Below are 26,031 nucleotides of genomic sequence, written 5' to 3' on the forward strand. Positions count from 1 at the left end.
CCTCACCCTGGAATGCTCCCCTTCCTCACTTCTGCAAGAATTCCTACCTTCCTTGAAGACTCTGCTCAAATCCTACTTGCTACAAGAAGTCTTTCCCAATAGCCCTAGTTGTTAAGGCAGTGACCTGTCAGATTTCCTTGCATCTACTTTGCATATATCTTAGGTGTACTTAGTTGGTTCCATGTTGTCTCCTCCATTAGAAGGATCTTCTCCAGGGCAGAGGTTGCTTTTGCTTTTTGCTGCATTCTCAATGCTTAACATCTTGATTTGTATATAATAAACACTGGTTGATTGACTAACAAAAATCACATTCTTATTCCTAAATATGAACCAAGGGTGACTTGAACAGGCAAGAAAGTTGCAATAGATTCAGGATAAAGGGGCAAAGAGAAAAGAGATTAAAGATAAACCTACTTTCATAGGACAGTACAGTTAGAGATTTTTAAATGCCTTCATAATATTATTTAATTTTAAATGTGTATTTACATGCCCTCATAATAATATTTAATCAATCAACCTGCAATTTGTCATTTGCCTGCTACGTGTCAAGCACTATTATAGGGTCTGAAAATAGAAAGACAAAAATGAAGCAGTCCCTGTCCTCAAGGAGTTCCCATTCTATTGGGGGAAACAATATATTCATAAATGAGCATATTTAGAAAAATGAACAGGATAAAATTTAATAAATGAAGGTGCCTATTTTCTTACTAATAAATGATAGTTCTCATTTTCACCTAAGACTTTATATATATTCCATAGTATAGGAAAGCAGATATTATAAGAGCCATGGATATATATTTTGCTACTTCGAATTTGAACTATGTAGAAAGAGCTATAAGCGTTAAGCAATTTATTCCTTTTATTTATTTATATTTCTGGTGAGGTTGCTGGGAACAGAAACTTTTGCATATCCGTGCTCACAAACAGAAGACAGAGTGGGCCAAATCCCTTATGTTGGCAAAACTGCGATTTTCTAATCCCCTGAGATAAATGGCCTATTGCAGAAATGTCTGTGACTGTCATCATTCAGGCCTCACTTGACTTTTTTATCCCTTTTCTGGTTTGGTGTGTGCATGAATGTGAGAGAGAGGGAAAATGGAAGATGAAGCTAATATCTCCTAGACCAATAAAATGCCTAAAGGCTGGTGGGCATTACTTACCTCTAAGCAGTTCTGGAGGTAACCTCATTTATTCTTTATTCCTTTTCACCATCACTCGCAGCAAAACATAAGGCTCTGCATTTCCCTTGCTTACCTAATAGATTTCTGTGTCTTTTTTTCCCTTTCAAGCAAGGATAATATAATATGAAAGGAGAAGTTAAAATATGTATTGCAACTAATTGTTCATTTCAGGTTGATCCATCAGTGTGTAGATTGTGATTAGTATCAAAAGTAGGAAGGTATTTTAATGAGATGGTAGAAACTAAATGAGTAATACCATTTTGAAAAAAAAAACCACATTTGTTATGTTTTAGAAATCAAGCCTCTATTTGCTGAAGGTGTATCTTATTAAAGCAACAGCTGCTCATTGTTTCATTTAAAAACTTATTTGCAAATCGATTGCAGTGTTGTACCCTTAGTCAGTCATGAAATGGGCTGAGTTTATGACCTGCATCCTTGTCTTTAAGGTATGCCTCCAAATTGAGGAAAAGATGAAGGGAAAAGATGCCAGTCTTTTCACTAAGAATAAAATGTTCATACCCCTTTCTTCACCCCCTAATAGAGCTATTAAAGCTAGCTAGAGGTAGTTAGCTCATTTTTCAAATGAGGTTGAGGAAATGGGAGGGTGAACTGAATGTTTTCTAAATTTTGTTTATTTTAAATACTGACCTTGAAGCTTTCTTTAGATACACACATACAGAAAACACATAAACAAAGCTAATAATAATGAAAGCAACAAGAGCTAGTGTTCATCAATTTGCAAAGTGCTTTGCATACTTTATTTAATCTTCACAACACTGAGAGGTAGGTACCATTATTATCCCCACTTTAAAGATGAGGAAACAGAGGTAGACAGTGGTTAAGTGACTTGTTCAGGGTCACACAGCTAGTATCCAGGTCTTCTTGATGCCAGGTTTAACCATCCATCCCTTGTGTCACCTAGATTATTGCAGGTCAGTATTTCCTGTAATGTGATCTAGGGAAGGGTTCTCAGCCTGGGATCTGTGACTTTTTTTTTAATATTTTCTTAACTGTTTCAATATGATTGTTTACTTTTCAGTACTGAGTGCATATGTTTCATGCATTTAAAAACAGTACTTTCAGAAGGATACATAGGTTTTCCAAGACTGCCAATGTAGTCCATAACCCAAAGAAAGGTTAAGAACCCCTGACTTTGAGAGTCTTACATAATTCCTAAGAGGGCTTATAAGCTAGAGCAAGGGTGAGATTTGCTGAATTTGTTCAGTGAAGTTTGGATTCACTCAAAAGGCTGTACTTGAGGACCTACAGAGCTACATGTGGCTTCGAGGCTGCAAGTTCCCCATCCCTGATAGAGAAAAAGGAATTGGGTATTGTAGTAGCTTCAGGGCAGTTGGCTCGGTGGATAAAGTGCTGGACCTGAAGTCAGGAAGACTCATCTTCCTGAATTCAAATCTGGCTTCAGACACTTACTAGCTGTGTGACCCTGGGCAAGTCACTTCACCTTGCTTGCCTCAGTTTCTCCACCTGTAAATGAGGTTCACCTGAGCTGGTAAAGGAAATGACAAACTACTCTAGTATCTTTGCCAAGGTCATGAAGAATTGGACATGCTTGAACAACAACATGGTAGTGGCTTATAGAAATACGGTAGAAGCTAACAGCAGCAGGAACATTCTCAAAGGAAAGGAACAGGGCATTTTGTTCTTATGAGCAAAAATAGTAAACTAACCGTGGTTACGTCATGTGAAAATTGTCCACGAAAATGTGGAAAATCCACTCAATGACTGAAATATCTTGTCCACATGACATCATGCAAATGATAAAGCAAATGCTTCATTCTTCAGTTGTGTGTTCCAGTGTAGGGAGGAAGACCATTTAAGGACTGGAGAACGTAATATCTTCTATAAACATTAACTAGGATCCCTGGAATTCAGACATGTACCAAAAATATCTTTTTTTTAAAGCTTGAAAACTAGTTTAATCATAAGACTAAAGATTTTTTAAAAATGTAACTCCTCTTTCAGGATTTCCTAATGTGCCTTTGAATGGGTATTTACTGGGCTATTTATTTTTCTTTTCCAGAATTTCTGAGATCTCAATGGAAGTAGCTGAAGAAGGAACTACATCAGCATTAAGTCCACGAGCTCGCTTGATTGAAAAATGTGACTGTCCCCCAGGTTATTCTGGCTTCTCCTGCGAGGTATGCTAGTCTCTTCTAAATGACTTGTCCTTCATAGTTATCAACTCTCCTCTATTCACTTAGTGAGCTGAAAACTTCACCTTCTAACTTCACTTAAATCAACCTTATTTCCTTACAAATGCCTTACTTTATTTCCTTTGATCCTTCCAGAAGAGCATAAGTCTTAGAAGTTAGGGGAGGAGGAGAAAGAAGAAGGAGATAGGAGGCTAGCTTGATGTTAAATGAAATCTAATAGAAACCATGGGTGAATGGAAAGGTTTTGACAAAGTTTAAAAGGCATGTAACATAGAAGATGAGACACATGGTTTCTTAAAAAAAATAAAACTCAATTACTCTAACTTGTCTATTATCTCAAAATCACTCTCAAAAGATCTGGGAAATTCTCAACCATAAATCATATGCACAGTGTACAACTACAACATAGAATAATGAATTTTAGAGTCAAGGCATTTTTAGAGGCCATCATTCTATCTCCCTCATTTTACAGATAAGGAAACTGAATCCCAAAAGTTAAGCAACTTGGACAGCATCACACAGCTACTGAATGTCTAAGGCAGGATTTGAACTCAGGTCTTCCTAACTCCTAATCCAGTACCTTAATCATCATACCACAGTGTATTTTTCTGAAAAACAAACATCCTAGGATTTATGCATCCAAATGTGTATTATATAGTTCAAAGTACAGTAATCACCTTGAGAAGTTATACCTTTGGCCAGCAAGGCTACCATTGATTAAAATAGTTTTCAGGCACTTCCTTGGAAGCTTCCCCCAGGACCGACAGTACGTTTACTTCAGCTTCCTCAGTGATAATCCTTCTTTTCTCATTCATTAGACTACAAACTTAGAGGTAGAAGGGACTTTGGAGCACATCTACTTCAACCTCACTCATTTTACAGAGAAATCAAGCTTAACTCAAGGAGTGCCTTGCCTAAAGTCAGAGTGACTTTAAGTGGCATCGCTATGATTTGACCCCACATCCTATTACTCCAAATCTGGTATTCTGTATGGGTGTATCTCACTCCAAGTGAGAATGCTGTAAGACCTTAGCCTGAAAGGGCCAGGGTTTCCCATTGCATCCCAGGCCATCTCCGCTCATCCTAATGAATATCAGGCCCCTGGACCCAGATGGCTCAGGAGAAGAAAGTGAGGCTGGTGAGCCTGCACAGCCCTCCCCCACTCAAATCAAAGTCATCTGCAAGTCAGGTCATCATCTTGATGTCATGGTCCTCTTCAAGAATGAAGGACAAACATAACAACAATTTGAAAAATGACAAGAATCCATTAGAGAACAGAGCCTGGTAAATAAGGGTCATCCTTAAAGAAGAACTGGAATTTAAGAATATGCCAAAGGACCAAGCTACGTCAATTGATGAAGCACATTTTTTAATCCATAAGGCAAAGAAAATAGTGGAGGAATTTTTTTAATTTCAAATTAAGATTATAATAAGATTTTTCATCCTTTGACATGTCTGGTCCTCCTAATGATAAGCTGTCAGTGTAATGCCACATGGGATCAGAAAGCAAGATGCTATTCTAAAGTAACTGGACTGATTTTCTTAGGTGATTTCGGTTCTGAAAGGGAGAGGAGTTCTGAACCTTTTGAGCAGTAATAGCATCATTAGGGCTCATGCACAGCTTCCTGGAGAGTCTTAAAAACTACAAGAAACCCTAGCCCTAGGTCATGAGGGCCTGCCCTGACTTTGTGTTCTGTTATCACAAGATCCCCTGTTCACTGGGTATTCTTCATCCTAATGTGGGCAAATGGCCAGCTGTTGTTCCTTGTTCCCCATCTTCAGAGTCAGCATCTGCTAAGGCAAAAGTCCTCCACTCCTCCTATCATTCTTAATTTTCCATGAGGCTGCGGAGCATAGTCAAACCATGTCACCCCACTCAAGAAGCTTTATTGGATCCCTGTTTACTCTAAAAATACACACTCCTCTGTTTGGACTCTAAACAATCTGGTTCTAACATTTCCTTCCAGACCTTTTTCACTTTACCCTTTCCTTCCTGACACACATGCACATACGCCCACACCCACACACACCCCCACACCCACACACCCACACACACATACAGCATAGCAGGAATCGTGATATATACCAGAGCATGTGGGTATGTGTGTAACATTTATATATATGCATATACACAGAAAGAAAATTTGTGACATCTAGTCTTTCACTTGGGGAATCTAACCTTTTCTTATGCTAATTGATGTGGTACTGTACTATGCCAATTAGCATAGCAAGAGGGTGAAAGTCAGTATGCCCAAAGCACGTATCAGATACAGAACTTGTGATTTCCTTTATCGTATTTAACATTGAATTAAAGTGCTTACGTTACATGCCATTAACTATCTGTGTGACCTTGGATGAACCTGTTCTCTCTGTCTCAGTTTTCTTATCTGTAAAATGAGGGGACTGGACTAGATGATCTAGCTCTGACAGTATAATTACCACTTATTGTTAAACATAGTCCAGAAAGTGGAGTCAACCTTCAAAGCCCTTGCAGTGGTAGTATTACTTTATTTATATTAGATTTCCTTCCCTGAATTTATATAAGAATAAGCAAAAAATAAAAAAAGCCCCCAAATCTCCAGAACTGCAGATTCTTTTAATGATATTTACCCTCTCTTCCTAGCTCTTTAATCTTAGAATTCTATATTACCAAGACAGGCTTTGGGTTTTTATTTTCTCAGTAGTGTTTACTGGAACATGCTATCCCAATAATTTTTTTAATTTTTCATAACCCCAAGAATATATGTCAACAAAAGTAAAAACAAATGACAGATGATGACAATCAGTGGAAAGAGAAGGTATACATATTATGTATGTGTATTAATGCATTAATAGCCATGTGAAGACCCCAACGTGCTTTCATGTAAACCTATATTTTTACAGAGAAATACTTCAATAATTTCTTAATTATGTATTCTTGGGCTAAAGACCTGGTTCCTATAATAATACACCTGAGATTTTTTCTCTGATGCATTGCCTTTACACCATTATAATTCTTATTTTTAATTCATCTCAATTCTAAAGAGTAAATTATCTAGCTAGGCATAAAATAAAGTCATTAAAGCAAAGGATAAGGATAGTTTCGGACAGCCTATTTTGAGAGCATGTCCTGTGGGTCATGGATGTAGCAACCAATATTTTTACTAAATGCATTACATTCTAAAGGCATCAACATTCCTGTACTATTCATTTCATTTTCATTAGCAAAAATTGATTGTAAATTAGGGAGATTAGATATTAGGATCACAGGACTTAAAGAGGAATAGACCACAGAGACCCATCCAGCCCAAATCATTCTCTCCATCTTCCTTTTTCCACCTATCTCTTCCCATTTTACAGATGAAGAAGCAGAGACCCAAAGAGATTAAGGGATGTGCCCTAGATCACAGTCATTGTCAATAATCAGAATTTGAATCCTGGTCATCTTGGTCAAAAGCAAATTTTTTTTTCTACTATATTACACTACCTATGGTTTTCAAGTCACAAAGAAAAATACAGGCTTAGCTGGGCATCCTTTGAGTTTATAAAATGATTTTAGATCTCTTAACAGAAAAGATACCTGTGAGTACAGCTTGAACTTACAGTGTGAAATCATATGCAAATTTTCACACTTCTTTCTAGCATAAGCACTGTTTTGTTTACTATACCATAAGTACTATTTTGTTTACTATACCATGACTTTAATTAAAATACCAATTGCTATCTTCTTTAGTTTGTGTTGTTACCTTTTCCATGCAATTAAAGACATTTTTATTATGGCTTCCATTCTTACAGAATGAAAATATTTTGCCTCTAATTCTTTTTAATGATCATTATACTGCCTGCTAATAGAATAATATAAACTAGACTCTGAATGCACATCTGTTCCTTGATTGAATCACTAATTCTAAAGCATTTTTCAATTGATTACTCAGAATATGGCATGGATAATAGTCTCTACTGGAGTCCTCCTCCAGTGCCTCACTGTGGCATGGAGGTGACCCTTCCATCATTCTCAAAGACTGTGCCACAAGAGATTGAACTTTGCAGATCCAACCAAGCTCAAGAACTTAGAGCTGAAGGTCCAGTTAGGAACTGTATACGTGTTGAGCTGAAGATTAAATAAGTTCATTTCAAAGCTATTCCTCACCAGAAGACTACACATAGGATAATAGATTTTTATTTTTACTTTTTGTTTTGTTTTCTACAACAGCTTTACAAAGGACACTGGTTTTGTATTATATCCATGGAGGAACTACTTACACCAACAAAATCATAGATCTTTGAAATATTGAAGTATAATGAAAATCCATAAATCCTTTCCAGACTCCTTTTTCATCAGTAATCATACCCTATTTTCCCCAATCAAGTCTTCTATTGGTAAAGCAAAACAGAATTATTTGAATTTCATTTTCTTTCTCTGTCTCTGCTAAGAATTTTTTGGGGAGAGGCAATCGGGCTAAAGCGATTTGCCCAGGGTCACACAGCAAGTAAGTGTCTTAAGGCCAGATTTTAACTCAGCTCCTCCTAAGTCCAGGGCTATTGCTCTATCCACTGTACCACCTTGGTGCCCTATGTCTCTGCTAAGAAAGGAATGGTGAAAGGTAGGCAAAAGAAGTGGGAAATGGTCCCAATATTACACAACCTGGATAATTAAGAACTGCCTATATAGACTTTGAATGATTCCCAAATATCATACTTTGACCAAGACCCTGGAAGAAAGGTTGTGATCCCAGCAGGCATCATGTGGGAGACAGTGGTGGTAGTGCCATAGTAAAATCAAATGATTTTCACAAGATCCCACACTTAGTAGGTAGCAAGGCCAATATTGGAACCTTGCTGTTCTGACTCCAAATCTAAGACTCTTTCCACTATGCCACACTGCCTTATTATCACAGCATCATAACCTGTATAATGTGTTTTGTAAACCTCAAAACTGTTATCCTTTTTTCATTTCTTTTCCCTTGCAAGGATGCCCTTGATGTTCATTTTAGATGCAGTACAGTATGATGGAAAGAGTCAAAAGACTAGGTTTATAATCCCAACTCTCTGTGGTATGAACTGTGAGGCTTTGGGCAAACCATCTATAAAATGAAGATAATAATGCTTACAGGTGCTGGGTAGTTACAAGGGAAGCTTTGAAAACTGCAGCACAGTAGGTAGGTATGATTATTTTGAACTGATTTCGCATATAAAAATGTTCCAGTGTGATTTGCCTTAGGCCATGTACCTCTAAAGATCTGTCCTGAGTCCTGAATTCCCTTAAGGACATTAATTTTGAGTTTCATTTTTAGCATCCCTGAGAAATAGCTAAGAAAGCAATGTCATAAGAGAATTACACATTCCTCAGTCCTTCCATCCTCAGAAACCAGGGATTAGATTTGTCATCAGAATGTGAGGGAAGAAGGTCAGTATTGAGCCTTAGGACAGACATACTTTCCCCATTTTTTCTCTGTCTCCCTTCAGCTTCCTCTCCCCACTTTAAAGGGAATTTGTTCATAAAGCTGTGAAGCACATGAAGCATGTGTGAGGTAAACAATAGGGAAGGGAAGAAAAAGATAGAGTCCTGAATAGTTCCTAAACTTAAGGGGAAAGACTTTTGGAAAAGGTGACCCAGAGGAATATTAATGAGCAAAGTAGCTGTAAACTGCCCTCATCTCTTTCCTTCTTTAAATATAAGGAGAACCCTCCAGAAACTCTGCCAGAAGAGATCATCAAAAGTCTCAACTATTCATACAAAACAAAACAAAAAAGTTCTTCCCCACAAATATCCAGAAATTTCCAGAAGGATGGTCCTGCCTTGAACAGGAATAACAATCCGCCTCTAGAGCACCCTACTCCCTCTGTATGAAGAGCTGCTCTTTTCACTACCTATATCAGGGCAGTTTTAACACATTAAAAGAAGAAAAGGAAGTTGGGGCCCTTCTGTTCCATCTCCAGTCCTCAAAGACTGGGTACATGATTTTTGTCAGTCTTCTTTATTCCAGTATTTCAAAAGATATGTGACTTCATTGATGTAGGTCCTTCCTCTACCAACAAAGCTCTATACCATTCATTATTTTGTAGAGAGCCTATGGAGGTTGCCATGGCTAAAATAACTGCATGAGGTATTGGCCCTCCCTCCAATGCTGAACTTCTTCAGCGGGCTGATTGATGAAAAGTAGGCCAGGTCCTTCTAGCAAAGTCATCTAGGTGGCACTGTGGATAGAGTGTTTCTGAACTCCGAGTCAGCAAGACTCAAGTTCGAATCTTGCCAGAGACACTTACTAGCTAGATGATCTTGGGCAAGTCACTTGAACTTTAGTTTCCTCATTTGAAAAATGGAGATGATAATAACATCTACTTCACAGAATTCTGAGAAATAAACAGATGCAAAGTATTTTGAAAACTTTAAAGAGCTATATAAGTGTAGTAGTAGCAGCAGCAGCAGCAGCAGCAGCCTGGTTTTAAATCTTGGTTCTGACACTTACTAGCTCTACAATCCTGGGCAAATCACTTAGGTGGGGAACCTGTGGCCTCAAGACTTTGACTGTTTCAGTCACTTGAAAACCAAGAGGGCCACATGAAGCCACAGGTCCCCTCCTCCCACCCCAAACCTAACAGAGCTTTAATTACTTTATCTATGAAATGGAAATAGTACCTTCCCCCCTGTCCGAGATGTTGTGAAGAAGACATTTGATAAACCTTAAAACACCATAGAAATATGAGTTGGTGTGTGTCATTGTGCTTGAACTGGAAGCCTTAGCCTCTTAGCAGGACTTTCTTTTGCCTTCTACTAGCAGCCTTTTCATGAATCTATGGTACAGTCAGGTGTCCAATTGGGATTTGGGTGTGCTTGCTGTAAGAAAATTCCACTATGACAGAAAATATATATTAGAACAACTTGGAGTCAACCTATAGTATTCAAATCACCTTTCTACTTTAATTATGTAATATCCTAGCTGCACTTCATTTTTTGGTGAGAAGACTTGGAACTTATTTTTAATCTTAGTCTCTTCTACCATTTTACTATTAATATTTCAAATCAACCTACTGGTTTTTCCAAATCCTAAGGCATGAACATATGCACATAGTCAGACCCTTTTGACTAGGGCCAGAAATGAGGCTGGGAATTAATTCTCTTTTATGGCTGCCATGGTGGTAAGCCCTCAAAAAAAATAACTGATATTTATATGTCACTTTATTATGTGTGGATCCCTTTTCACATAGTCATTCGATCCTCACAGTGATCCTGGTAAGGAAGTGCTAATATTGCTCCAGTTCTATGGCTCAGAGAAATCAAGCAACTTTCTCCACAAACCCCAAAATTGTAAATATCTGAGGAACAACTTCACCTTAAGTCTTCCTACTCCAAATCCAGAATTCTATCCACTTCAGCCTGTACAGGAGCCTAAGGATGGAATCTATAGATCAACAGTATTCATTTTTGATCCTCTCCTTCAATGTCAATTCAATGGTCAATTGAATTCTCTTTTTTTAAGAGAATGGTCTTCCTATCTCACCCATGCTGGAAGTACAGGGGTTATTTGGGGGCCTGATATCACTTTGAGTGGCACAGGAACTATGACCTACTCCGTTTCTGATGCTGACCAGTTTGTCCCATCCCCTCCATTCCCAGGGGCTCACCATATTTATATTAGACTTAGTGAGGATACCTAATCAGCTTAGCCCAATACAACTCAGAACTCTGGAACTCAACAGAATCACCACCCTCAGTCTCTCTATTAGCTGGTATTAAGGCCAGAATGGGCCACCATTCCCATGTCAATGGTAACTCTCTAAAGGACTTGAATGGACCACATTTTGAAATCCTTTCTTAAAGAGAACTGGGCATTATTTCCCATTCAAGTTTGATTATTGTAAAGCCATAGTTTTCTTTTTCAGACAATAATACAAAGAGAAAAGTGGGCATTGGCTTAAATTATTTAGATAGACTTTACTGAAATGGGAGCTTCCGTCCCTGATGGGAGATGTGATTCAGACTCCAGCCCTACTTCTTCGCCTAGTCTTCACCAGCTCCTCTGAAGTAGAGTCATCAATTCAGCCTCATTAGAATTTCTTCTAGGCTGTGATAAAAGCAGAGAAACTTCTAATTGAGTATTTAATTGAGGTGATTTAACATTAACTAAATCAAAATAAACAAGGCTAATACTGACTATTGATCTCTTTTCCTCTTTGTAAGAGAGTTCAGGATCCTGTCTTCAAATGCCCCCCCTCTCTCAGCTCCTCTAATCCAGAACTATGTCTTTGCCTATTACTGATGCATTGAGTGTCCTACCTGATATTTATTCCATTATTTTTCTTCTTTGCCTAGTAATCACTTTCTACTTTCTAATGGACTTATAAATTATACCCTGTAAATAAGGGGAATTTAAGTCAGCCAGGATACTGAAACCCAATGCCATCACAGAGACCAAAAGCTGGCCTTGAAAGTATTGCTTCAACCACCTCCAACCGCTGCTTTGTGAATCAAATGATGGCTAATGAATATGGCATCCTCAGCATATTATGAGTGGTTAAACTATCAACAAGCCTGTTTCTTATCACCTATTCAGAACTGTGAGCCTTCTGAAAGCATTGTAGACACATTGATACATTTACATAATAAAACCTAAATGAAGACGGAAGACTTGATTTTGCATATGTCAGCTTTGCCAGCAGTTTTCCATTTACTCTCAGATTTTTATTGCTGAGTGAAAAAATAGATCAGGGATAGATAAATTTTATTTGGGGCCTAATAGTCCCAAGACACATAGTGCTTTTATTATTTGGAATTCCTTACTTTTATAGTTTTTAAATTGTCATCATATAAATAATGCAACTAGGAAGAATGCGTGCTTGGAATCATTAGACATTTTGTTAGTTATCCATCGAGCAGAATACAGGCAGATATTAGCTTGTCAAATCTGAAAAGACATGCTAAGGACAAGGGCAACCCAATTATCCCTTTTTAGCCCATGATACAATTCTATTGAAAAGCAAACTTTTTTCTCAAGAAGATGACATATACTTTAACCCACAGCTTGTGAGTCTAAGTATTTTGTATCTAAATGAAAGGTTTTGGGGCCTGAAATATTACCCAGCTAGAGCTACTCTTACACTCTGGAGACCTTGCTGAAGCACGTGTTATGATTTGAAATTGGTTCTTGTATTTATAAAGGATATTGCCTGTAGTGCAGCTGGAGGTATGTCATTCTTTTCATAAGCTAGAGGACCCAAAGTCTTCTAAAATGTGCTTTTCTTATCTTTCCCTGCCTAACTGGCTTACTTTCCCTGCAGGCCTGCATGCCAGGATTTTATAGATTGCCTTCTGAATCTGGTGGCCAGATACCTGGACCAAGCCTGGGCACTTGCGTTCCATGTCAATGTAACGGACATAGCGATATATGTGACCCTGAAACTTCCATATGTCAGGTAATAATCTATGACCTCTCTTTATCTGTTTATACTGTCATTTTTCTTCATGTAAATGATGTCTCTGCATACTAAGTTAACACCAGGGAGTCCATTTTAATCTTATTTTTGTTTAAGAAAGGATGCAGTCAAGGACACTTAGCTCAAAAGTGACTTCTTCTGCCTAAATGATTGTCCCCTGTTGATTTTCTTGCATTAAGAATTCTAAATACGTAGTTTTTTTCTGATATATTCCTGTATTCAGTGGGAAAATAATGGCTTGCACCAAAAATATACAGCTCGTGTAAACAGTAATCATACTTCTCATTTTTCTAACTTCAACCTTCAAGGAACTTATAACTTATTCTATAAGCATTACCTCATTTATCTTCACACCAGTCATATGAGGCAAGAAGAGGATCACTATTATTATCCACATTTAATAGCCTAGGAAATGAATGTAAGTGACATGGGAGGAATGGAAGTGTGTTTCTTGATTCTGATTTCAATATCTTAGACCATGATGAAACTACATAGTCATTTGAAGTTAATTTCCTACTAAGCATTGTTTAAAAAAAAGTTAAAAATAATTATTAAAGAATTACTACATGACCAGATAATCAGTATGGCATAGTAGTTAGAGTGATACTCAGAAAGACTGAGTTCAAATCTCAGCTTTGACACATGACAGTTATGTTACTGTGGTTAATTCATTTAATTTCTCAATATCCTGAACTGCTCTCAAAGATTATAAATTGCAAAACAATTAAAGATTTGCATTGGTATAGGGAGTTTCCCAGGAAGGAAACACTCCCGGGAAGGAATTCCTTACACCAGTAAAATCACAGATCTAGACCAAAAAAGGAAAAAAAGAAAAAAAGTGTACCTAAGTTGAGTTCAGCTTTTTTCTAATGGTTAGAGGCAGCCTCTTTCCCCCCAACTCCTCCCCTCCCTAGCCACCAATCAATGGGCAGTCCTGTGCCTTGTGGAAAGTGAGTTACAATTTCACCCTTGAAAATTGATACATTCTAATCAGAGTTAAAATACCTCAAAATAAAAAATATCATCATTGCTATGGCCAACAATATAACCAGAAATCATGACAACTACTTTCCATCAAAGAAAATTATATTCAACCTAGATTGACTATATATGATTAAGAAGAAACTGAAGCTTGGAACAAGTAAGGATTCTATGAATGGGCCAAAATCATAGATTTAAAGCTAATAGGGACCTTTAGAAATCATTTATTCCAAACCTTTCCTTTTACAAATGAGCACCCTGAGACAAAGATGAATTAAGTTAGTTGGCCAAAGCTAAACAAGTAAAAATTGGCAGAGATTGAATTTGAACCCAGGTTCTTTGACTCCAAATGAAGTCGTGTTTCCATTATACAATACTACCTCCTACTTAGAAGGCAGCTTGTGGATAGAGTGCCTGGCTAAGAATCAAATAGATTCACCTTCCTGAGTTCAAATCTAGCAAGTCACTTTACCCTGTTTGCCTCAGTTTCCTCACCTGTAACTGGAGAAGGAAATGGGAAACCACTATAATATCTTTACCCAAAAAAAAGTCTGAAATGAAGAGTCTGTGAGAAGACTCACTGCTGAAATGATTGAACACACACACACACACACACACACACACACACACACACACACACACACACACACACACACCCTTCTGCTTGAATGCTTCATCATGTCATGAAGGTGATCTTATCATTCTGAAGGGATATAATCAGCAAAGTGGAACCTCTGGCACATTCTGTCATGCTGAAAAGGCTTCTTCTAATATAACCCTAATCCCCAGACAATGTCTTCTCTATGAAAACGAGACTAAAGAGAGTTATCCCTCTCTCTTTAACAAGAGACTTTTCACCACTAGATGATAAATATTTTGTCAAAAACAACCCATGAAACAAAGAAAAACTTAAAATGTACCCCTTATATTTCTGTAGCACAGTTGAAAGAGTGCTAGAAAACAAAACAAAGAGTAAGAATTACGTTATTTTTATACTGTCAATTAAACTAAGTTATTGTACTCTAAATGTGAAACCCTTGATAATGATCCACAAGTCAATATACTACTGGAGATACTGAACCATTCTGATTCTAAACATAATCCCAAATCAAAAAGAAGGCATAACTTAAAAGTAAGGAAGTTTCACACATTCTATTTGGAGAAGAAAATAAAGTAGTAAAGTCGGTTTAATCATGTATCCATAGGGAACCAGAAATATATTTTCATGAGGCACTTGGTCATCTAATTCTGTAATGTTCATACTGATCTTAAACCAAAAACAAATTTTTACAAGCAAGAAAAATGTTAAAGATTGTTTCAGTTAATTAGCTAACATTTGTTGCAGAGGGTGGGTGGATAAACTCTCTGAAGAACTCAATAAGTTCTTCTAAACTAAATAAATATATGCTTTAATAATGAGTATCTTTAATGCAAAGGTGGGATTAAAGAAAGTGGTAAAAATGTGTTGGAAAATGAAGTTTAGATTAAGAAATGAAAAGGACGAAAGACATTGTTGCTGTTGCACGTCCTTAGTTCTTGCAGAGGGCCAATGACACCACAAGAGTGACGTCTTGACTTGTGCATGAATTGGATAGACTTCACAGAAGCTTTATACTGTGGAACATAGCTACTTTCTTCTGTAAGAGTCATAAGATTCTAAACATGGTATTCATCAAAATATATCATGCAAAAGAAAAAAATTTATTAAAGCATTATAGATAGAAAATGATTGGTCTCTAAGTGAGATAGTGATTTCCAAGTCACCTTTTTGCAATCAGGCCATAGACTTGTCAGAACAGAGGTCACAATCAACTTGATGTTGGAAAAAAAGGCATAAAGGAGAAATAAAGATAATAATGTACAATTAAAACAACCACAACCTGACCTAGTCAAACAAGTTATTTACACTCAAAAGCCTGAAAATGGAACTAAGAAAAGAAATTGATATAAACTGTAACTCACAATCTCCTACAAAAGTTTAAGGTGTTTTTTTTAAACAATTGACACATGGTGGGCCAAACGAACCCAGAAAACACTTTGGCCGTTAAGCATTTGATCTTCCTGTCAAGTGGACAGATATGAGTCATAATTAATACTAGTATAAAATGTAAACTCCTATGTAGATCCAACAGATTTGAACTCTACTTGGTCCCCAATGTACTACTCGAGGAAGTAGAAAAAAAGAACAAAGATGAAAAATACACCTAGAACAGACCAAATATAGATAGAAGGAATTTGAATGAGAAGTGGCACAGTTTTAAAGGCACCAAGAGTTCAATTTTCAAAAAATCTGAAGTGAGTGTAATGAAGGAATGAAAAAAAAAATCCATTTACAATGTACCATGCACTGTGCTAAGTGACTGAAGTAGAAATAAAAAAAGCCCCAAGAGTTTCTAAGGGTTGACTTTGGCAAGAAGAGACTTTTTCATCAGAGATTGAAGTGAAGGAGATAATGGGGGACAATGTCAGGGATATATAAGATAGGGAGGGGGGAAGAAAGAACGAGTTCACAACAAATGCCCTCAGTTTTTCAGTAAAGTATGAAGTATGGTTTTCAGTCTGGGGGTGAGGGAGGGTTTGCTGTGCCAGGTTTGAAAAAAGAAGAGTTGGAGTGGTCACTGTGGTGATAGAAAATTGATTAAAGAAAAGCAGAAGAATTTTCTCACTTCAGTGTAGACCCAATTGAGATTACATAAAATAAATTTGTAGGGAACCCTGTCAGCTTAGTTGCGTGATCTCCTGCATCCCCACTCTACAGCAAAACAGAAGCAATACAGGAGGAAGATGATACAAGCCTTCCAAGATTGGGGTTTGGCAAGGTATGAACAGGGGTAGGACAAGGGAACAGTACTTTTACAAGTAGGAAAATAGTGCAGAATCTACTGGTTCCCCAAGAGATTGGTATTGGAAAATGAGGAGAGTATAGCTGCAACAGGAAATGAGAAAATAGTACTGAGGGTGCAAGGAGGTTAGGCTGAAAATGGAGAATATTAGGAGTAATAGGAAGAGAGGTGGAATGATAGACATGATTGATAAAGGAATTTGAACATTGTTGAACATGGAAACAGAATTTACAAGAGTAATGGCAAGTTCAAGGGTGACAATACCCACATGGAGATGAAGAGAAAGAAGTAGACCTTGGGTACTGAGTAGATGAAAGGGAAGTTAGGATATTTGAGGGGACATCAGGATATCAGTTCTCCCAGCATGAGGGCAGCAATTGGGACAGAAAGGGAAACTGTGAGCAAGGCACAGAACTGACTGAGTTTTCCCTCCTTGAAAATGTTCCAAGAATTAATAGGTAATGTTCCCTATGAACTGAATTTGGTATACATTTGGAGAGATTGAATCTCAAAGAAGGAGAAATTGCTGAATGATAGCGGTGTAGGAAGATCCTTGAAGTCATAATTGGAAACCAGTATTCTGAATCCCTCGCTAAAATCCCTGAGAGGAAGAATACAGAGTACTAAAACAATTCATCAGGGGTGTGGTGTAATGAGGGTTAGGTAGAGACGAAGGAAAGGAATACAAGTCTCAGTAAGTAAAAAAAAAGAGATGTTTTTAAAAAATTGTTATAATGATAGTGTGAGTCCCATAGAGCACAGTGGAAGAAACAGAGAGATTTGGAGGAGAACATTACAGCATAGAATTGAGGTGGATGGGAATGAGGGCATTGATGTCTGTGGTAAAGGAGGTCTTGTTTTTTAGCAATCAAGGAAGGTTTCCTTATCATTGGAATGGGGAAAGTAAAAAAGTGGGAGAAGTATGCTAACTGTAGGGAATGAGTTCAGACCAGAGTATCAGTAGATAGGAAGTTTTATGAAGAAAATGGGTGATTACAAGTCAGCACATCCTCCAAATTCTCTACCCTGGGGCAATAGGAGGTTGCTGTGTCTCAGTGGCATCTGAACACTTGACCTCATGGCAGCCACAAGCACAGCCAGATGTTTTAGTTCTACACAATCAGAAGCCCAGCCAGGGTATGAGGTATTGCTCAGTCCTAGGTTACCTCAGAGCATAGCAGGAAGGCAGGAGTTGGCATGTTCTGGGTCTTCTGGAAGGCCAATCCATTCCCAAGTGTTTGAATCTCATTCTCCTTTATCATAGGAAGAGGATTCATACATTACAGTTGTGACATGTCAGTGATGTCAGTGTTTGACCTATGTCGTTTTCTACCTAAGGGAGAATACCATGTTCACTCTTCCTCTGAAAGTCAGTGTGAAGGAGGCATAGCAAGGAGAGCCTCATGATTTATGTGTTTATCTGTGCACTTAACCAGGAGAACTGATAAAGTTAACCAAGCCGATATATGGGGATTGACTATCCTGTAAAGTTTAACAACATTCCCTCACTCCAGGAGAGAATGATGAAAAAAGTTGTAGATACAGGAGAGATGCATTTACTGTGATAGCACTAAACTCCCCTGAGTATTTTCATTATTATCACTTTTTTTAACTACGTTATATGCAGAGACTGTGACTCAGATGTTAATACCAACCCAGTTTTCAATACATTGATAGCAAAAGCAAAAGGCTGGCAACTATTTTTCCAGATCTCTTAGGTCTCCAAGATTGCCCTTGTTCATATTCTGACAGTGTACAAGACCATGCCATCAATTTTTCCAGGCTATGCTTTGCTTTGGTCTGACTTGCAAAGACAGAAAAAGACACATCCTTCAGAAATGCTGCCCCAATAACACATACACATCGCTTGTCATCTTGCTCTATAGCTTCTCATTAAAATTCAGAGAGAAGGGTTTGTTATTGTACTGGTGTCATCTCTTACATTGTGGCCCTAGGAGTAGGAATAAGTGACCAATGTAAATGACTACTTCCTTTGGACAGCTGAATAGGCATTTGTGGAAGGACCGTGGTACCAGAATAAGTATCAAAATGAAACAAATCATGGTGTGTTGTTCACCATCCTGGTACAGGGCTGTGAAATATGAATGTCGTGCTATTGTTATACAAGGAAGCTTGACTGGTCTCACATGAACTGTAAAATAACACCTATAAAATGGCAGGAAGAGATTTCAGATATGGTCAGCATGCCAGACAAGTTGCACCAGTGGAAGAGAGACCCTAGTATTCAACTTTGTTAGACTGATCCTATCTCAACAATAAATATTAAGATTTCTAAAAAAAATTAAAAAATATATAGTGCTGACACACCATTTGAAAAAACAAATATTCTGAAAGTTAAATTTCAGGTCATGAGATAGCTGTCTTCAATAGTAGGTATTAAGATCATTTGACACTTAAAGGATCTGTTATTATGTCTCTGTGGGTACCCCCTGCACCTGTGCAAGGCATAACCACTCTATGGCTCAGTAGGCAGTTATACACTTCTGTGGCAAAAAACAAACAAACAGAAAATTTGGTGGGCAATCTTTTGGTGGAGCCACTAGAGTTTTAGCAGGATGTGACACACCTAAGCTTAAATCTATACTCATCACTCCTAATAGAACTGGATCTTCTAGTCAAAGAGAATGCAAAACATCATGTCCATCATTTGCCATATGTGGAAGACCTTAAATTGTGTGGACTTCCCTGAAAAGTACATGAAACAGATAATTCATTTCTCCAACAATATCAGGATGTCATTTAGATTCAATAAATGTAAAATTCTTAATGTGATTAAAGGAAGAATAGAAATAAATCTTTCAGCTCAAATCCAGAAGTTCCATCAAACCAATGGATAAAGGAGATTCTTAGAAATATCTTGGTCTTTAGTCAGATGTGACAGTGAACATATGACTATCAAAGAAAAGGCTGATATCAATGAACTGACTCTAAGGAAATTTCTCACACTGGTTGGCTTCTTGAATGAGGAATTAGAGAGAAGAGGGAAAAAAATCTTGGTCTTAATAGAATGCATCAGAAATGAATACTGTGGTCTCTCTCAACATCATCCCATGAGGAAGAAGACCCAGGAGAAGGAAGAGATGGAACTGGTAGTGAGTTATTATACATTCTTCTTACAAACCTATGCAACTCTAATCTTGTACCAAGAGCGTGGTGATATGTGACAAAGCTCACTAAATTGTGATTTCCACAATTCATGGAGTCACAGAATATTGATAGTTGGAAGGAAAGTTATCTGGTCATACATGAAAGGAATATCCAACATTAAATACTCAAAAATGGTTATCTAATCTTGAAATGATTTTTCATAATATCTTAGTTTGTTGCTGCCCTGACCCCTTCCTTCTCTATAAAGATGTATTTTCCACTAAGGATTTTTGTAGCTAGATTGACAAAGAAATGGAAATCTCTACAGCCATTTTGTGCATTACTATATTAATAGTTGAGGTACATAGCTTTCTGCTTTCTTCTAATATTAGGACCTATACTACAACTATATCTCATGCTTAGATTCTGGAGGCTGGCTCAGGAGAGTTGATGAATCAGAAATTAAGGCCATGAAAATTTAATGATACCTTTGTCTTGACATAAGGCCTCTTATCAGCTCATGACTAACCATGCAGCTGGAAAAACCCCTCAGACTATGGAAAACTGATACAATGTACCAGAGTTCAGCTATGAGCAAAAAACCAATAAATTTTCAAAGTCAGCTAAGAAATGAGTTAGAGTCTCTCTTCCCCTTCCTTTTCTGCTTCCTTTACTTGCTCAATTGTGTGCAGTGTTTAAGGATTCCAACGCATAAATTTTGGAGGAAAAAAAGCAGATAAGACAGTTTTTCCCACATTCATAGTCCTAGAAACCTCTGAGAAGCAAGAAACTGTGAAATTTCCTTGAAGTGTCAGAGATGGGACCTTTTCCTACATAAAGAGGGAAAGAAGCCATGTCAGCTACTCCCCATAAACACACATCCAAGCTAATCCATTCTGAAATAGATACCAATTCAAAAGGTAGACCCAGAAACTTCAGCATATCCTAATTCCAGTTTACCTGAAGTTTCAGTCAGCTGTAAAGAATATGTTTCAATAAGCCTTATTTAAAAACACAAGTTTTAGGCATGGTGCCTCTTTTTATGCTCTATGTTCTAATTGACCACAAATCACTCAGTCAGAAAAACACTTGCCACTAAGTGTAGGAAATAATATGGACAGGACAAAATGATCATAATCCCTTTCCATTTAAAGAAAAATCCTGTGGACCAAGAAAATGGCGCTAATACAAGGGTGGAAAGAACATCTAGGACCGAATGAGAGAGTGTAATAATTCTTGACATGTATCATCCTAATGGAGCAAGAGATAGCCTGGGACAGTGACTAAAGCGAAAGAAGACAATGACTTCACAGGAGTAAATCATTTTATTCATGAGTCATCATTTTTCACTCATTGTCAATGCAGATATAATAACATAACTTCTTTTACCATTCAAAACAGGCTCATTGAAAGTTGTTCATGTCAAGAATTGCTGAAACACATTTGTCAATGTTTAAAAAAAAAACTTATCTGAGATTATTCAACCATTCCCTTTGCCTGGAAATAAAATGTGTCCTAACTTTGTTAATATTCAATATCAAACACCGCTCCCCTTTCTCCTTTATAGAATTGTCAGCACCACACTGCTGGTGACTTCTGTGAAAGATGTGCTCTTGGATACTATGGAACTGTCAAGGGATTGCCAAATGATTGTCGGCAATGTGCCTGCCCGCTCATCACTTCTAGCAACAAGTAAGTGTGACAAAGAGAACCCGCTTCCAAATCAGTGAAACCCTCTCCTTTGTTCTTCATAGACTATGCCTATGACTCAAACGTTTGGGGTCAAGTAAGCAAACCTTATACTGGATGTAGCAAGACTGACACAATTATTTAAATGTATGACACATATAGCCTCACTAAATATTATGTCATTCATGTTCTCCTTGGGTCAGCAATTGATCCCTTTTAATGAATAGGGGATGACACATTTATAGGAAGGACATGGGCAAGAAACATAATCTATCCATGTGCTGAAACCTCTCCATTACGACATGAAGATTCTCCTAAAGATCTATCCTACTCTTACATGATCATACCCTTTTTTATTGTTACTGCCTTTGTTCAATGTCTACATTTGTCAATAGTTGATGCACAGAAAAATTGAAAACCAGTACCACTTTATATTCCAAGTCAGGACAATCTCTCAAAGGATCATAGAACTGATGTTCAATGGGCAAAGCTTATCACAAGGAAATCTGTCCTCTGCTCTCATAAGCAGAGGAGCTGGAGCAGTTTCACTTATTGTTTCATGTCCTAATGTAGCACTTATTTACAGAGTGGAATTTAGTACATTTTATTCATTCAGTACTTATTTATAGAGCAGAATCCATCTCCACATGTTTTCACTCAGCTTTCCACTGAGAGTCTTTCCCCTTATTGATGAGGTAAATAGCATTCAAATCTCCAGAGCCCTGGACTGGAATTCAAATCCTGCCTCACATATTACCTAGCTATGTGACCCATAAAATAACATCTCTCAATCTCTTTATTCTCTCCCATAAAATGGGGGTGATGATAGAACATCTACCCCATACAAGATTCAAATGAGATAAAATATGTAAAATGCTTTGCACCCTTAATGTATTGTATGAATGTTAGCTATTATTACTAGACAGGCATCATGGTATGGTAGAGAGAGAGCCGGTCCTGGAGTCAAAACAAATTGGATTTGTGTCCTGACTCTGACACATACTAATGATATGACCTTGAAAAAGTCACTTCTTAATTCCCTAGACAAATTCCCAAGGCTATAAATTACAGAGAAGGTATTGCTCTGAATTAGTAAAAGGAGTTTCCTCACCAGAAGTTCCCTGTACCAACCCTCCAACCCAGCCCCCCCCCAAAAAAAAACCATTATAAAATCACAGGTCTAGTTCCAATCTCCAATCCTGTCATTATTGTTAAGAGATGGACTTTCTGGTGGTGATACTACCAATAGTGCATATGGATTCACACAAGCTGGAGGCTGTACTGCCATGAGGTAATCCCACCTCAGTAGACAGGTAGTAGTAGTTCCTTGACTTCTGGGATGCCACTGCTTCTTCATCACCAGGTTCACCACTTTTATGATACTGTCACTGCAGAAAAAGAGCACTGAACTTAAGGCTATTGGACCTCCCTTCTAATCCTAACTCCACCCTCTGCCATTTATTGACTCTGATATCTTGGGAAAGTCACTTGATCTCTCTGGGCCTCAGTTTCCATTTGTAAAGTTAGAGGGTTGGACTAAATGACCTCTAAATCTAAATCTACTCTAAATCTACCTCATGACCTACTAAAACATTCTAAAGCTGTATAGTAGACACCAAAGATGGGGTACAATCTGCCAAATGTCTCAGTCCCCTCTTTGATATCCCTGGATCCTCAGGAACAGTTCTTCATGGTGACTGATTCATGCAGCATCACCATGTGGGACATTGTCTCTAGAGGCCACTCTGATCTCTATGACATTGTACTGTGAATAATTCTCCCACATGTTAATTCAATAAGGCCAGTTCTTTTGCGGAGCTGTTCATGGTTAAAGCTGCATTTCAGGCATGGAGGCACTATCTTCATGGGGTAAAGTACTTCACTTTTGTTCACTCCATCTATTAGAAATTTCCAACGCCTGGCAGTTCAATTAACACTAGATTCCCCTGGGGACTATTTTTTTTTCCAGAAGGTTCAATGTCACCATCACCCACATTCCTAGCCATCGAAATGGGTAGTGTAGATGCACAGTCATGAAATTTTGAATTTATATGCCTGATAGATAAGTCATGGCACACGACCCTTTTCTACAGTATGAATCTTACAGCCATTAAAATTCAACAAAAATTATTATAATTAATCTTCAGGCAGCAGGCATGAGGTGTTCCTACTCATGATTAGTTCTCTGCCTTCCAAGCAAGGTAGACACCCATGTCTGTTAGAGGGTCAGTGTCAGATGGGTCCTGAACTGTTTTAGTTGTTCAGTCATTTTTCAGTCGTGTCTGACACTTTGTGACCCCATTTGGGGTTTTCTCGGCAGAGGTACTAGAGTGATTTGACATTTTCTTCTCTAGTTCATTTTGCAGATGAAGAAACTGAGGCAAACAGGGTTTAGTGGCTTGTCCAGGGTCACACAATTCATGAGTCTCTGAAACTAGATTTGAATTCATGAAGATGAGTTTTTCAGATTCCAGACCCAACATTCTGTGCTACCTAGTCTCCTCTGAGCTGTTACTAACAAAAACAAAACAAAAAGACCCCACCTGTACAAAGCTAACAAGTCAGAGAGAAGGTATAGCACAGATTGGAGACTAACAACAAAGGATCAGCCATTCACAGAAGATAAGATCCATAGAGAAAACCAGCAATAAACCACATGGTCTCAGATGTCTTCTATAAATGGCTAATGAACCAGATTTTTACAAAGATGTTAATTCATCCTTAAAGGTATCATTGAGACACTTAGTAGGGTGAGACTCATGACTAAACCATGACTATGGAAAGATATATAGAACATGGTATTTTTAAAAGAGAGCAATAGAATTGTGCTATAAATTAAAAAAAACATGCAGCCATTGGGATTCTTGTTCAGGTATTAGGCTGGATTAGGTAACCAATGAAAGTCCTTTCCACTTATGAGACTGGTTCTGTGATTCCTACTGGTAAATGTTGATAGGCAGTATTCTACTCTTGCCACAACTAGGCCAATGCAAGGCCTTTCAGGTCATCACTTGTGAAAGAATACGTATCTTACTATATACAAGGACCCAGTGGGGCGGTTGATGGCATTGCTGCAACATCCACCAACTCCTCATGATGCTAGAGTGGCAATAAGGTTACATTGCATAACAGACCTAGGGTATTGTGCCATCTTGGTGGTAACAGACATTCTGACCAAGAGAGCCCACATCTTCTCCTGTGTAGGACCTCTTACCACAGGCAAAGCCACCCTCCTCCTCTTATAGGAAGTTGTCTCTCTGTGCAGTTTTCCTCCAGCAGTGGCACCCCTTTTATTTCATACTTCTGGACCGTACTGTTCATAGCCTCTCCAGCAAATATTCTCCTTTCCATCGCATACTGCTGCTTTTCTAATGGGCAAACAATGCACAAACCAAACCTTAGAAAAGTATCTCTAAATGCTATATCTCCTCCCATTAGGATGATTGGGCCATTCTACTCATGTTGTACTGCATGGCATTTGTCTGCCTCAACATGTTCTTCAATGTGAACTATCATGTCTACCTATAGCTTTTCTCCTCACAGTTCCTATGACCATTGGTAACTTGTAAGCCTCAGAAACCATACTGAATTGCAACACAGGGCCAGGAGTATGTTAGAATTGAAAGCTCATTGTCAAATGTTTGGTGTAAGAAGTTTAAACCTTAGAGAATGGAAAATATACAAAATAGAGCTTGACTTATTATTTTGTTGATTTCTTAGACTTAAGAAAGTGATGGAAAAATGTTAATAATGGAGATTAACTTTAAAAGTGTGTGATGCATATTTTTTTCAAAGAGCTGATTGTTAAACATTTACCAAAATGCTCCTCATACCCTACAGATAGTCAAATTAGTACATAAATTGGGAATTGACTACAACTGAATTCCTAGGAAGCAATTAAATATAGAAAACCAGAGCTTTCAGTCTTTCCACAATCTTCACATCAGCAGATCTGCCTAAAACTTGAAGAAAGTACAGTAGATTCCTGACCAGTCACTCAGATAGTCCTGTGGCCAACAGCTGGTATTACCCTCCTCACTCCAAACCCAGCCTACTTTATATTGTAGCAAAGAATATCCTTTACTAAAAGAATCTCCACTTAACCCTGAACTCTACCTTCCTCATCCATCACTGCTTATTATGATGGATGGGCAAGAAGAATAGATAGAGTCAGTTAGCAGACATTTATTATTACATGCTGGGCACTGTGCTAAGTGCTAAGGAATACAGAGAAAGCCAAAAACAGTCCCTGCACTTTAGAAAAGTATATTCTAATGGGAGGAGACAACTTAATAATTTTGTAGACGTAAGCTACATACACAGTGTATGCAAGGTAATCTGAAAAGGGAAAGCATTAGCAGATGGAAGTGTTAGAGTGGGTAGGTAGCTAGTGGATAGAGTGCCAGGCTTTATGAGGCAGGAAGACTCATCTTCCCAAGTTCAAATCTGGTCTCAGATATTTACTAGCTATGTGACCCTGCGTAAGTCATTTAACCCTGGTTGCCTTAGTTTTCTCATCTGTAAAATGAGCAGAAGAAATGGCAAACTGCTCCAGTATCTTTCATAAGGAAACCATCAATGCGGTCAGGAAGAGTTAGACATGATTGAAGAAAATGGCTGAACAACAAGTATTGGGAAATG

At 37.9% G+C, this 26,031-nt stretch overlaps 1 protein-coding gene across 2 annotated transcripts in view; it reads left to right on the forward strand.

Annotated features, from left to right (window-relative positions):
* The window catches only part of LAMA2 (laminin subunit alpha 2), a 795,715-nt gene that overhangs the window by 577,630 nt on the left and 192,054 nt on the right, over positions 1 to 26,031 (forward strand). For both annotated transcript variants that reach the window (XM_072637652.1, XM_072637653.1), the window contains exons 28-30: positions 3,223 to 3,340; positions 12,614 to 12,748; positions 21,269 to 21,393. In XM_072637652.1, the coding sequence (XP_072493753.1) occupies positions 3,223 to 3,340; positions 12,614 to 12,748; positions 21,269 to 21,393 (378 nt within the window). The remainder of the gene's footprint in view (positions 1 to 3,222; positions 3,341 to 12,613; positions 12,749 to 21,268; positions 21,394 to 26,031) is intronic.

This window comes from Notamacropus eugenii, chromosome 2 (assembly GCF_028372415.1).
Source record: "Notamacropus eugenii isolate mMacEug1 chromosome 2, mMacEug1.pri_v2, whole genome shotgun sequence".
Lineage (NCBI taxonomy): Eukaryota > Metazoa > Chordata > Mammalia > Diprotodontia > Macropodidae > Notamacropus > Notamacropus eugenii.